General features: G+C 40.1%; 1 protein-coding gene across 2 annotated transcripts in view; it reads right to left on the bottom strand.

Moving 5' to 3' along the window:
* Positions 1 to 13,299, bottom strand: part of LOC121418636 (potassium voltage-gated channel subfamily KQT member 4-like) — a 30,439-nt gene extending 17,140 nt beyond the window's left edge. For both annotated transcript variants that reach the window (XM_041612614.1, XM_041612622.1), the window contains exons 1-2: positions 13,144 to 13,299; positions 12,585 to 12,711 (exon numbers count right to left, since the gene is read on the bottom strand). In XM_041612614.1, coding sequence (XP_041468548.1) covers positions 12,585 to 12,711; positions 13,144 to 13,284 — 268 coding nt within the window. In that variant the 5' untranslated portion in view covers positions 13,285 to 13,299. The remainder of the gene's footprint in view (positions 1 to 12,584; positions 12,712 to 13,143) is intronic.
* Between the last annotated feature and the right edge of the window lie 480 nt (positions 13,300 to 13,779).

Genomic DNA, 13,779 nt, shown 5'->3' with positions numbered 1-13,779 from the left:
GTAGAAGGGGTTCGCCAGTCATAATGGTAGATGAGGGTCGTTAGTCATAATAGTAGATGGGGTTCGCCAGTCATAATAATGGATGAGGGTCGCCAGTCATAATATTAGAAGGGGTTCGCCAGTCATAATGGCAGATGAGGGTCGCTAGTTATAATAGTAGATGGGGTTCGCCAGTCATAATAATAGATGAGGGTCGCCAGTCATAATATTAGAAGGGGTTCGCCAGTCATAATGGCAGATGAGGGTCGCTAGTCATAACAGTAGATGGGGTTCGCCAGTCATAATAATAGATGAGGGTCGCCAGTCATAATATTAGAAGGGGTTCGCCAGTCATAATGGCAGATGAGGGTCGCTAGTCATAATAGTAGATGGGGTTCGCCAGTCATAATGGTAGATGAGGGTCGCTATTCATAATAGTAGAACGGGTTCGCCAGTCATAATAATGGATGAGGGTCGCCAGTCATAATAGTAGAAGGGGTTCGCCAGTCATAATGGTAGATGAGGGTCGTTAGTCATAATAGTAGATGGGGTTCGCCAGTCATAATAATAGATGAGGGTCGCCAGTCATAATATTAGAAGGGGTTCGCCAGTCATAATGGCAGATGAGGGTCGCTAGTCATAATAGTAGATGGGGTTCGCCAGTCATAATAGTGGATGAGGGTCGCTATTCATAATAGTAAAAAAGGGTTCGCCAGTTATAATAATGGATGAGGGTCGCCAGTCATAATATTAAAAGGGGTTCGCTAGTCATAATGGTAGATGAGGGTCGCTATTCATAATAGTAGAAAGGGTTCGCCAGTCATAATAATGGATGAGGGTCGCCAGTCATAATAGTAGAAGGGGTTCGCCAGTCATAATGGTAGATGAAGGTCGTTAGTCATAATAGTAGATGGGGTTCGCCAGTCATAATAATGGATGAGGGTCGCCAGTCATAATATTAGAAGGGGTTCGCCAGTCATAATGGCAGATGAGGGTCGCTAGTCATAATAGTAGATGGGGTTCGCCAGTCATAATAATAGATGAGGGTCGCCAGTCATAATATTAGAAGGGGTTCGCCAGTCATAATGGCAGATGAGGGTCGCTAGTCGTAATAGTAGATGGGGTTCGCAAGTCGTAATAATAGATGAGGGTCGCCAGTCATAATATTAGAAGGGGTTCGCCTGACATAATGGCAGATGAGGGTCGCTAGTCATAATAGTAGATGGGGTTCGCCAGTCATAATAGTGGATGAGGGTCGCTATTCATAATAGTAGAAAGGATTCGCCAGTCATAATAATGGATGAGGGTCGCCAGTCATAATATTAAAAGGGGTTCGCCAGTCATAATGGTAGATGAGGGTCGCTCGTCATAATAGTAGCTGGGGTTCGCCAGTCATAATAATGGATGAGGGTCGCCATTCATAATCAAACAAGAGGGTCGCTAGTCATAATAAAGGAAGAGGGTCGCCAGTCATAAGGAGGAAAAGTGTTCTTCTTTAGGAGAAATATCTTACAGTGAAGTTGATTTTGCATTAAAAAAATATGAAAAATAATAAGCCTCCTGGACGAGATGGATTTACAACTGATTTTTTTAAAGCATTCTTTCAGGACTTAGGTATATTCTTGGTACGAAGTATGAATTTTGCTTATATTTCTGGAAAATTATCCATCTCACAAACAATAATGGCTTGATAACATTAATTCCTTAAGGTGACAAAGTAAGACATTTCATCAAAAATTGGAGATCAGTTTCATTGTTGAATGTTGTTTGTAAACTGTTGTAAAGTTGTATTGCTCACAGACTTTAAAAAGTATTACCATATAATTATTCATGTTAATCAATCAGGATTCTTGTCTGGACGATTTATTGGTGAAAATAGGAAAATTTTGTATTATTTAATTGTGTATATGGAGAAGAAACATATTCCTGATTTCTGATTTTTCATGATTTTTTGTTTAAAACGCTTTCCATTTTTAAATTTGGCAAATCTTTCATGACATGAATAAAAATACTTGATCAGAATGCATTTTCTAGTGTTATAGTCAATGGGCAAATGACATTAAGATTCGTTTTTGTTAAGCGCTAGAAGTCTTGGGTTGTTAATTCGAAATTCACACTCTGCCAAACGAATTTATGTTGGCTTAAAAGAATACAAAGTTCTTTAAAATGCGGATGACACAGTTTATTTCTCAATGGTGCAGCTGCCAGTTTCTGTAATGTACTAAATATTTTGGATTCATTTGCTAAATGTAGTGGGTTTGCAGGTCAATACGCAAAATCTACCATATACCTCAGCTACCATTTTGACTGGCGAACCCCTTCTACTATTATGAAAATCGACCCCCATCTACTATTATGACTGGCGAACCCTTTCTTCTATTATGACTGGCGACCCCAATCCATTATTATGATTGGCGAACCCTTTCTACTATTATGAATAGCGACCCTCATCTACCATTATGACTGGCGAACCCCTTCTACTGTTGACTGGCGAACCCCTTTTAGTATTATGACTGGTGACCCTCATCCATTATTATGACTGGCGAACCCTTTCTGCTATTATGAATAGCGACCCTCATCTACCATTATGACTGGCGAACCCCTTCTACTTTTATGAATAGCGACCCTAATCTACCATTATGACTGGCGAACCCCTTCTACTTTTATGACGGGCGAACCCCTTTTAGTATTTTGACTGGCGACCCTCATCCATTTTTATGACTGGCGAACCCATTCTCCTATTATGACCGGCGACCCTCATTCATTATTATGACTTCCGAACCCTTTCTACTATTATTAATAGCGACTCTCATCTACCATTATGACTGGCGAACCCCTTTTATTATTATGACTGGCGACCCTGATCTATTATTATGACTGGCGAACCCTTTCTACTATTATGAATAGCGACCCTCATCTACCATTATGACTGGCGAACCCCTTCTACTGTTATGACTGGCGAACCCCTTTTAGTATTATGACTGGTGACCCTCATCCATTATTATGACTGGCGAACCCTTTCTGCTATTATAAATAGCGACAGTCATCTACCATTATGACTGGCGAACCCCTTCTACTTTTATGAATAGCGACCTTAATCTACCATTATGACTGGCGAACCCCTTCTACTTTTATGACGGGCGAACCCCTTTTAGTATTTTGACTGGCGACCCTCATCAATTATTATGACTGGCGACCCTCATCCATTATTATGACTGGCGAACCCTTTCTACTATTATGAATAGCGACCCCTATCTACCATTATGACTTGCGAACCCCTTCTACCATTATGACTGGCGAACCCCTTCTACTTTTATGACTGGCGAACCCTTTCTACTATTATGAATAGCGACCCCCATCTACCATTATGACTTGCGAACCCCTTCTACCATTATGACTGGCGAACCCCTTCTACTTTTATGACTGGCGAACCCTTTTTAGTATTATGACTGGCGACCCTCATCCATTATTATGACTGGCGAACCCTTTCTCCTATTATGACTGGCGACCCTCATTCCTTATTATGACTGGCGAACCCTTTCTACTATTATGAATAGCGACCCTCATCTACCATTATGACTGGCGAACCCCTTCTACTATTATGAATAGCGACCCTCATCTACCATTATGACTGGCGAACCCCTTCTACTATTATGAATAGCGACCCTCATCTACCATTATGACTTGCGAACCCCTTCTACTATTATGACTGGCGAACCCCTTTTAGTATTATAACTGGCGACCCTCATCCATTATTATGACTGGCGAACCCTTTCTCCTATTATGACTGGCGACCCTCATCCATTATTATGACTGGCGACCCTCATTCCTTATTATGACTGGCGAACCCTTTCTACTATTATGAATAGCGACCCTCATCTACCATTATGACTGGCGAACCCCTTCTACTATTATGAATAGCGACCCTCATCTACCATTATGACTGGCGAACCCCTTCTACTATTATGAATAGCGACCCTCATCTACCATTATGACTGGCGAACCCCTTCTACTTTTATGTCTGGCGAACCCCTTTTAGTATTATGACTGGCGACCCTCATCCATTATTATGACTGGCGAACCCTTTCTCCTATTATGACTGGCGACCCTCATCCATTATTATGACTGGCGAACCCTTTCTACTATTATGAATAGCGACCCTCATCAACCATTATGACTTGCGAACCCCTTCTACTATTATGACTAGCGAACCCCTTTTAGTATTATGACTGGCGACCCTCATCCATTATTATGACTGGCGAACCCTTTCTCCTATTATGACTGGCGACCCTCATCCATTATTATGACTGGCGACCCTCATCCATTATTATGACTGGCGAACCCTTTCTACTATTATGAATAGCGACCCCCATCTACCATTATGACTTGCGAACCCCTTCTACCATTATGACTGGCGAACCCCTTCTACTTTTATGACTGGCGAACCCTTTTTAGTATTATGACTGGCGACCCTCATCCATTATTATGACTGGCGAACCCTTTCTCCTATTATGACTGGCGACCCTCATTCCTTATTATGACTGGCGAACCCTTTCTACTATTATGAATAGCGACCCTCATCTACCATTATGACTGGCGAACCCCTTCTACTATTATGAATAGCGACCCTCATCTACCATTATGACTGGCGAACCCCTTCTACTATTATGAATAGCGACCCTCATCTACCATTATGACTTGCGAACCCCTTCTACTATTATGACTGGCGAACCCCTTTTAGTATTATAACTGGCGACCCTCATCCATTATTATGACTGGCGAACCCTTTCTCCTATTATGACTGGCGACCCTCATCCATTATTATGACTGGCGACCCTCATTCCTTATTATGACTGGCGAACCCTTTCTACTATTATGAATAGCGACCCTCATCTACCATTATGACTGGCGAACCCCTTCTACTATTATGAATAGCGACCCTCATCTACCATTATGACTGGCGAACCCTTTCTACTATTATGAATAGCGACCCTCATCTACCATTATGACTGGCGAACCCCTTCTACTATTATGAATAGCGACCCTCATCTACCATTATGACTGGCGAACCCCTTCTACTTTTATGTCTGGCGAACCCCTTTTAGTATTATGACTGGCGACCTTCATCCATTATTATGACTGGCGAACCCTTTCTCCTATTATGACTGGCGACCCTCATCCATTATTATGACTGGCGAACCCTTTCTACTATTATGAATAGCGACCCTCATCTACCATTATGACTTGCGAACCCCTTCTACTATTATGACTAGCGAACCCCTTTTAGTATTATGACTGGCGACCCTCATCCATTATTATGACTGGCGAACCCTTTCTCCTATTATGACTGGCGACCCTCATCCATTATTATGACTGGCGACCCTCATCCATTATTATGACTGGCGAACCCTTTCTACTATTATGAATAGCGACCCCCATCTACCATTATGACTTGCGAACCCCTTCTACCATTATGACTGGCGAACCCCTTCTACTTTTATGACTGGCGAACCCTTTTTAGTATTATGACTGGCGACCCTCATCCATTATTATGACTGGCGAACCCTTTCTCCTATTATGACTGGCGACCCTCATTCCTTATTATGACTGGCGAACCCTTTCTACTATTATGAATAGCGACCCTCATCTACCATTATGACTGGCGAACCCCTTCTACTATTATGAATAGCGACCCTCATCTACCATTATGACTGGCGAACCCCTTCTACTATTATGAATAGCGACCCTCATCTACCATTATGACTTGCGAACCCCTTCTACTATTATGACTGGCGAACCCCTTTTACTATTATGACTGGCGACCCTGATCTATTATTATGACTGGCGAACCCTTTCTACTATTATGAATAGCGACCCTCATCTACCATTATGACTGGCGAACCCCTTCTACTATTATGAATAGCGACCCTCATCTACCATTATGACTGGCGAACCCCTTCTACTATTATGAATAGCGACCCTCATCTACCATTATGACTGGCGAACCCCTTCTACTATTATGAATAGCGACCCTCATCTACCATTATGACTGGCGAACCCCTTCTACTTTTATGATTGGCGAACCCCTTTTAGTATTATGACTGGCGACCCTCATCCATTATTATGACTGGCGAACCCTTTCTCCTATTATGACTGGCGACCCTCATCCGTTATTATGACTGGCGACCCTCATCCATTATTATGACTGACGAACCCTTTCTCCTATTATGACTGGCGACCCTCATCTACCATTATGACTGGCGAACCCCTTCTACAATTATGAATAGCGACCCTCATCTACCATTATGACTGGCGAACCCCTTCTACTTTTATGACTGGCGAACCCCTTTTATTATTATGACTGGCGACCCTCATCCATTATTATGACTGGCGACCCTCATCCATTATTATGACTGGCGAACCCTTTCTACTATTATGAATAGCGACCCTCATCTACCATTATGACTTGCGAACCCCTTCTACAATTATGACTGGCGAACCCCTTTTATTATTATGACTGGCGACCCTCATGTATTATTATGACTGACGAACCCCTTCTACTATTATGACTGGCGACCCTCATCACCTATTATGACTGGCGACCCTTATGATTAATGTAGCCTCTTCCTTTTTATGACTAGCGACCCTTATCTAGTATTATGAATACCGACCCTCGTTGTTGATTATGACTAGCGATCCTTATGATCAATTACCCTTATGGTCCATTATGAATAGCGACCCTTATCTTGCATTATGAAAATCGGACCTTATGACCCATGGTCCTTATGACCTTATGACTAGCGACCCCTTTTGCCTATTATGACTAGCGAGCTTTTGGGTATAGGATTTTACACGTTATGACTAGCGGTCCTTATGACCAGTCAGTATTATGACTTATGGTCCTTATGACTGACGGGCTTATCCCTCCTAATACTAGTTTAATGAAAAATAGTTTCATGTGTAATGAGAACAGTCGAAGCAATCTTCCAAACCGGTTCATAAAACCACATCGCGATGTAGTTTTAAAGATCGCTTTGACTCGTTAGGGTTTTAGCGTGAGGACACAACCGATCTTCGCACATGTTTGCGATCACCTGGTCACAATATATGTTGAACATAATCGCAACTGTTGTAAGGAGTCGCACCACTAGATGTGAAAGGGGCTTAAAGCATGTATGTACAGTATGCAGAAAAAAAACAGGTAGAGAATGACTTTGAGCATTTTTTAACATGGTGAAAATTCAATCCTCCTGTGAAAAAGTCTCCATGTTTACTCGGCCAGAGTAAACTTACCGTGCCAGAGTAAACTTACTGTGAATTGTTTTTGTAAGACATCCCGTCTGAAACGTCGTATAAAGTCTCCTAGGAGATATAGCGAATTCAACAAAGGCACGTGGATGAAATACAAGAAATCCTCCTTGCTTGAAAACAAGAAGATATAATGGCTTCGTAAGGACTCCAGAGGGAGTCCTCTTGCTGGGCAAAGGATCAATCCTAGCCCCATTACTTGGTTTCTTGATGGCATAGTTGCCATGGAAACCCTCTTCTGAAAACCCACATACCTGGATCTCCACTCTTGGGATGCTAATCCCTCATTTCCACAAATGGGAACCCATCTTCACTGCCACTGATATCGTATCCTAACAATTTGGCGACTCTCAAAGCCATACAATCCATCCTGTCTGAATCTTTACCCTTTTTCCTCCGTGGGAACACACAACTTGTTGAACCAACTCTCTTTGAATTTCCCAAATAGATCATGATACAAGCCACGTTGAATTATTCATCTCTTATCTCCCTAAGAAGCAAACTTATTTTTCAATGCTCTTTTACCTTTTGAAAAGAAAAAAATTATATTTCAAGAATGACAAAAACAGGAGGAAGTAGGGACTTGAAAGAAAAATTCAAAAAGTGGATTTAAAAAACATTGATCATGCACATCATATTCGTTTTGATGGGCGGTATTTGCATATTAGATAACCACAGAAGGTATTTGTCAAGAGATAATGCAAGAATTTTTATCTCTTATAAATAATACATTTTCACTAAAATTTGCTGTAGCACTGTTGTGAATACTTTCCTAAATGTATAATTTACATCAGATCCAAATATGATCATCTACAAACAGATGCGTCTCATAAAAAATCAGGTTCTTTTTATTTCATGTGGTTCGCTTAAATAAGACCAAAAAAAAAAAAAATTATTCATTTTAACAAGTACAATGCCTCTGGCAGTCTTGCTTGCAATACGCAATTCAATATAGCAGCAGTACTGACTTTGAAAATATCTATTGAATACTAAATTCAAAAGAAAAAAATCCATATAATAAAATGCTATGTCCATTGACCAAACATGACCTTTGACCATGATCATGTGACCAAAGATGTATGCAAAACATATTTGATAACCCTTATGTCTAGTGTTTCATGAACTACATGTGTACATGTAGATCCATAAACTAAGATAAAGTTATGATGCTAATTCAACAAATACCCCAACAACGCCAAAGTTCATTGAGCTTTGATCTTGGTCATGTGACCCGAAACGTGCACAGGATATTCAGGAATACATAGTAACTCTTACGTTCAAGTTCCATGAACTAGATCCATACAATTTTAAAGTTATGATGACAATTCCACACATACCCCCAACATGGTCAAAGTTTGTTGACTCTAAGTGACCTTTGACCTTGGTCATGTGACCTGAAACTCAAGCAGAATGTTCAGCAGGGATGCTACTTGGTATCCTCCAACAAGGCAAGAGTGATTTTGTGTCTCGCCCACTTACGAAAATAACCAGAAATGTCGTGATTTGCAAGGGCATGCAACAGAAATGTATCGAAACTTCATTGTGAAATGACTGGGATGGAATAATGCTTGTCATAAAAGCCTTGCACGTAAACTTTAATGTTGACCTGAAGATGACCTTTGACCTTACCATGTGACCTCCGACTGTAGCACATGATGCACATCCCCCAAGTCCATCTACCATCCAAGTTTTGTTGAAAAATAACTTCCAGTAGCAAAGTCAGGTGTCATACGAAAGGTTTTCATGTAAACTTTGACGTTGACTTGAAAATGACCTTTGATCTTACCATGTGACCTCTGTCTGCAGCCTAACATGCAGGTCCCCCAAGTCCATCTACCATCCAAGTTTGGTTGAAAAGTGACTTACTGTTGTGGAGTTAGGTGTCATAGGAGAGTCTTGCATTTAAAGTTTAACATTGACCTGAAAATGACTTTTGACCTAGCCATGTGACCTCCAACTGCAGCATAAGATGCAAGTCCCCAAAGTCCATCTACTATCCAAGTTTGGTTGAAAGGTGACTTACGGTTGCGGAGTTAGGTGTCATAAGAGAGTCATTCATGTAAACTTTTAACGTTGACCTGAAAATGACCTTTGACCTTACCACGTGACCTCTGACTGCAGCATAACATGCAGGTCCCCAAAGTCCATCTACCACCAAGTTTGGTTTAAAAGTGACTTACAGTTGCGGAGTTAGGTGTCATAAGAGAGTCATTCATGTAAACTTTTAACGTTGACCTGAAAATGACCTTTGACCTTACCAAGTGACCTCTGACTGCAGCATAACATGCGGGACCCCCTGGTCCATCTACCATCCAAGTTTGGTTGAAAAGCAACTTACGGATGTGGAGTTATGTGTCATTAGATTTGTGACGGACGGACAACATTTGGATCCCTAAGTCTCGCCTTCACTTCTGGTGGGCGAGACAAAAATACTGAAACTAATGTCGCAGGCAGGGACATTGTCCAAGAAAAGTGAATTGGGGCATTGGCGGTGGAAGCAAAAAATCTAGGGGAGGGGGTCCACTTTAAATTTAGGGATGTACACAGGTAAAAAATTGAACAAGCTAGAAAGCAAATTTAGGGGGGGGAGGGCCAAGTGGCTTCTTACCTTGTTGTGATCGATGACTTTGAAGTCAAGGTTTGAAAAACTGAGGGAAGTTACCTGTGGTTGTTTTGTGTTTCTAATAGAATACTAGATCAATAGCTTCAGTCTCTGTATTTTGGTTGTTCTGCTGAACCGCGTTGGCTACACTCACCAATACATAGACTGAAGAGTTGTTGGCCCGTACATAAAGACAATGTATCAGCTAACCCAGGAAGCAGTAACGTTAGATCTAACATTTGGCAGATATCAGATTTTCAGATTTTTGGTACATAAAATGTCACATTTAAAAAAAATAATTACATCCAAATTCATGAGAAAATATATAAAATTCACAAACATCATACCTTAGACCACAGTTACTGCTAATTCCTTTCAAATGATGATCAAAACTTAGTCATCTTCGATCCTTAAGTTGGTCATCGAAAGTTGACATCTTGGATGACGTCATCGTTTTTACAGACGTATTTACCAGTCGCTATTATACCACGATTCGTGCCGCTGCTTTGAGCTTGTCTATGTGCGTGCGTTTGGAACTTGCATTGATTGGCCAGGATATCAGGAATTCCAATTGGAAAGCCTTTATAAAAGCATAACTCAATGAACGTAGTGGGCAGTGCACGTTTATAAATCGTGTACTGTATAAAAGCAAATATCTCGGAGAAATATCTCTCATTTGGTCGATCGACATGCATCGCAATCAAGAGAGAGAGGGGGGAAAAAGGAGGACTTTCAGACTTTTTTAAATACACAGAAAACAAGAAAAGTCGGAAATACGGAAATAGGACAGACAACAGGGAAAAGACAGAATTCCGTATAAAGACGGAAAAGTGGCATCCCTGGTTTAGTAGTACTTGATTACCCTTATGTCCAAGTTTCATGAACTAGGCTCATATATTTTGTAAGTTATGACATTTCAAAAACTTAACCTTGTTTAAGATTTCAATGTTGACGACGCCACCGCAGTAAAAAAAAACGCGCCTATAGTCTCGCTCTGCTATGCATGCCAGACAAAAATTGAATTTTCAAATAGAAAATCTTTTTTGATGTACCCTCAAGAAAGATGACCCATAAATGAAGTTGAATCTTTACTACCCCCCAAAAAAAATACAAAGACAATATTATTGATGTACAGACAAGAAAAAAAATTATTTGGTATTAAAGGGGCCAGAAAATGATAAATAGGTGCAACAATGGGGGAATAAAGTGTAGTATGCAAAAATTATTTCCACTTTTGCTTTGTTTATCAAATGAATAAAACTTCAGAAAAAAAAGGAAGAATATTGGACGAGTCTATAACACAAGCAACAAACACTCTGCTTTCTCTAGAGACAATATAACTAAGATTTGAATCTATGATACATATCCCTAGTTATGCCATGGGAATGAGATTTTTTCTCCACCTTCTGATGCAGCTTGGTTTTCATATTGAAGAATCTTACCATAGGGAAAATAATTATAAAGAGGATTTGAGTTTCTTCAAAGAGTGTAATTGCATCCGCTCCGGGAATCCTGCAACTATTTTCACTACGGATTTGTGAGAATAAACGATAAGATGGCTGCCAAAAGCTTGTAGCATGGCGGCTCACTCCGAAACCTTGCCCATAGGCCCTCTATTTCCTAATCACATTTAGGAGACTTGGATCCGATTAGGGCATCGTTGTAATGTCGTTACGGGTAAAAGGATCAGTGGTGTGATAGCAAAATAGCCGAGGGAGCACCATGGAAGTACCTTGGAGTTTTGTCTCGTATCTGATGGGTGACAAATGAACACCCTTCTCAACTCTTGGTGTGGAACTTGACCCAAGATTTCAGACCTAATCACCTATGCTTCAAATAAGGCAGAAGGATTAAGTGTGAAAAAGCCTTTGGTAAAGTAATGAGGCATTCAACCTGTGGACGACAGGCCGCCAATGCGCTTATCCGCTAAATGCAGACAGGGAAATTAGCCAGCATCCAAGATTAAAAAAGTGGACTAGATGGGCATTGATTTCATCTAAAGCACTCCAGAAACTACTACTGCTATAAAAATACTACTGCAATTACTACTTCTACTACTTTAACTTCTACTGATGCTACTACTACTACTAATACTATAACATTCACTGGCCTCTTCATATCCAAGCAAACATGGATCAGCCTACTTTTACAACATTTTGCATAATTGACCGATCAAAAGAATCCCATTTATCAAATATAATGTAACATATGGATGTATAAATATAAATTGAATAGTAGTACAATTATTAGACAGATTTTTACATTTTGACGTTCAATGTGGTGTGCATGCAAACACCATATGTGCATTGAAAATTAGAAGTTTGTATACCAATAATCAAGGATATACAAAATTGGAGTGCTGCATGATTTGGAGAGCTTTACATAGACCAATTTATTTGTTTTAATGGAAATTTTTAACTGGGGGCTTCAAATATACCTAATGAAAGATAATATACATATTTACATAGCAACGCACGTGGCTCATTGCATAACCAATCAATATTGCTTTTATTCTTTTTTGGAAGCCTACCATGTATGGCTGCTATTAAGTTGCAGTGATATGAAGTTCGGGTCATTATTATATAATTATATCCAATGAAGGGTCTTAAGATAAACCCTAAGCCCCTTTCACACTCGAACATCTTTATTGCTCTTAACCCCTTTCTCATCGAGACATCAACCAATCACTACTTACCGAGTATACAAAGGGGTCTCCTGATAAACCTGAGCCTTCCATAATGACCTTGGTAGCGGCTGCGGCATCCCGCAGACCAGATACGAAGCGTACATTCTGTGCTCAGGATCAGGACAGCAATTATTTCCTGCAAGAAAAAACAAAGTCAAGAACAAAAAGGAGGCATTATAAAGAAGCTGGCAAAGTTATAGACTTTCGAAAAGCCTATAAAGAAAGGGAGAAAATATGGCAAAACTAGTCGAAAACTGTGGGATATATCAGATTAAGCGTGCAGGAAAAACTATCCATGATAACACCATGTGATAATAGCATCATGGTTTAGTGGTTCTGACTCTCTCTTCTTTCAAACAGAGGGTCATGAGTTCGAATACCAGCCACGGCATGGTTTTCCTTCAGCAATATTTTTTTCCACATGGCGCTGCACTCCACCCAGGTGAGGTGAATGAGTACCCTGGTGGAAGACATTCCTTAAATCATCATCATCATCTTCATCATCATTAGTAGTAGTAGTAGTATCATTATAAGTGGTAAGGAGTATGACTGATCAATCTTGACTTACCAGTATAAAAACTATATGGTTGCAGGTGATTTGTAGAGTAGGGTTATCAACGGTGGCAACTATGCTCACACCAAGGCACGTAAACAGTAACAGAAATCTGCAGAGAACAAAGAAACCAACAAAATATATCAAATTATTCATATTTTGTATCAATAAAGTGAGTCATATAAGGAAGATGATGAATATGTTAAGAGAGCAAGGGATGTGAAATAGATGTCATAAGAGGAAAGGGAAGACCAAAGATAGACATCAGATTTGGTGAAGAAGGAAAGCAAGGAGGTTGTTAAGAGAGAAGTGAAAGGAGGGAGCGTCATTATGGCACACGAGTCAGTAATTGAATTGAATTTATTTTAATACTTCACAAGATAAAAAAATAATAACATAATACCATAAATACATTTGGTTACATAGAAAATACAAAGATAATGGCAGTAAATAAAGTGAAATATGAAGGAACCTGCATGAAAAGCAGAGCTTGTAATGTCTGCAGGTTCCTTAAAGTAATTATGAAGTTCGTAAGGAGATCAGACACTAAAGAAAAATTAGACTACAAATGAAAAGCCAAAAATTAGCGCAAAATCATGGGGTAAAGAATTAGAGGAAAAGTGGACAATGTAAAATATAGGAGGGGGATGA

Source organism: Lytechinus variegatus, chromosome 1, assembly GCF_018143015.1.
Source record: "Lytechinus variegatus isolate NC3 chromosome 1, Lvar_3.0, whole genome shotgun sequence".
Taxonomy (NCBI): Eukaryota; Metazoa; Echinodermata; class Echinoidea; order Temnopleuroida; family Toxopneustidae; genus Lytechinus; species Lytechinus variegatus.
This window is presented reverse-complemented; position numbering and strand designations above follow the sequence as displayed.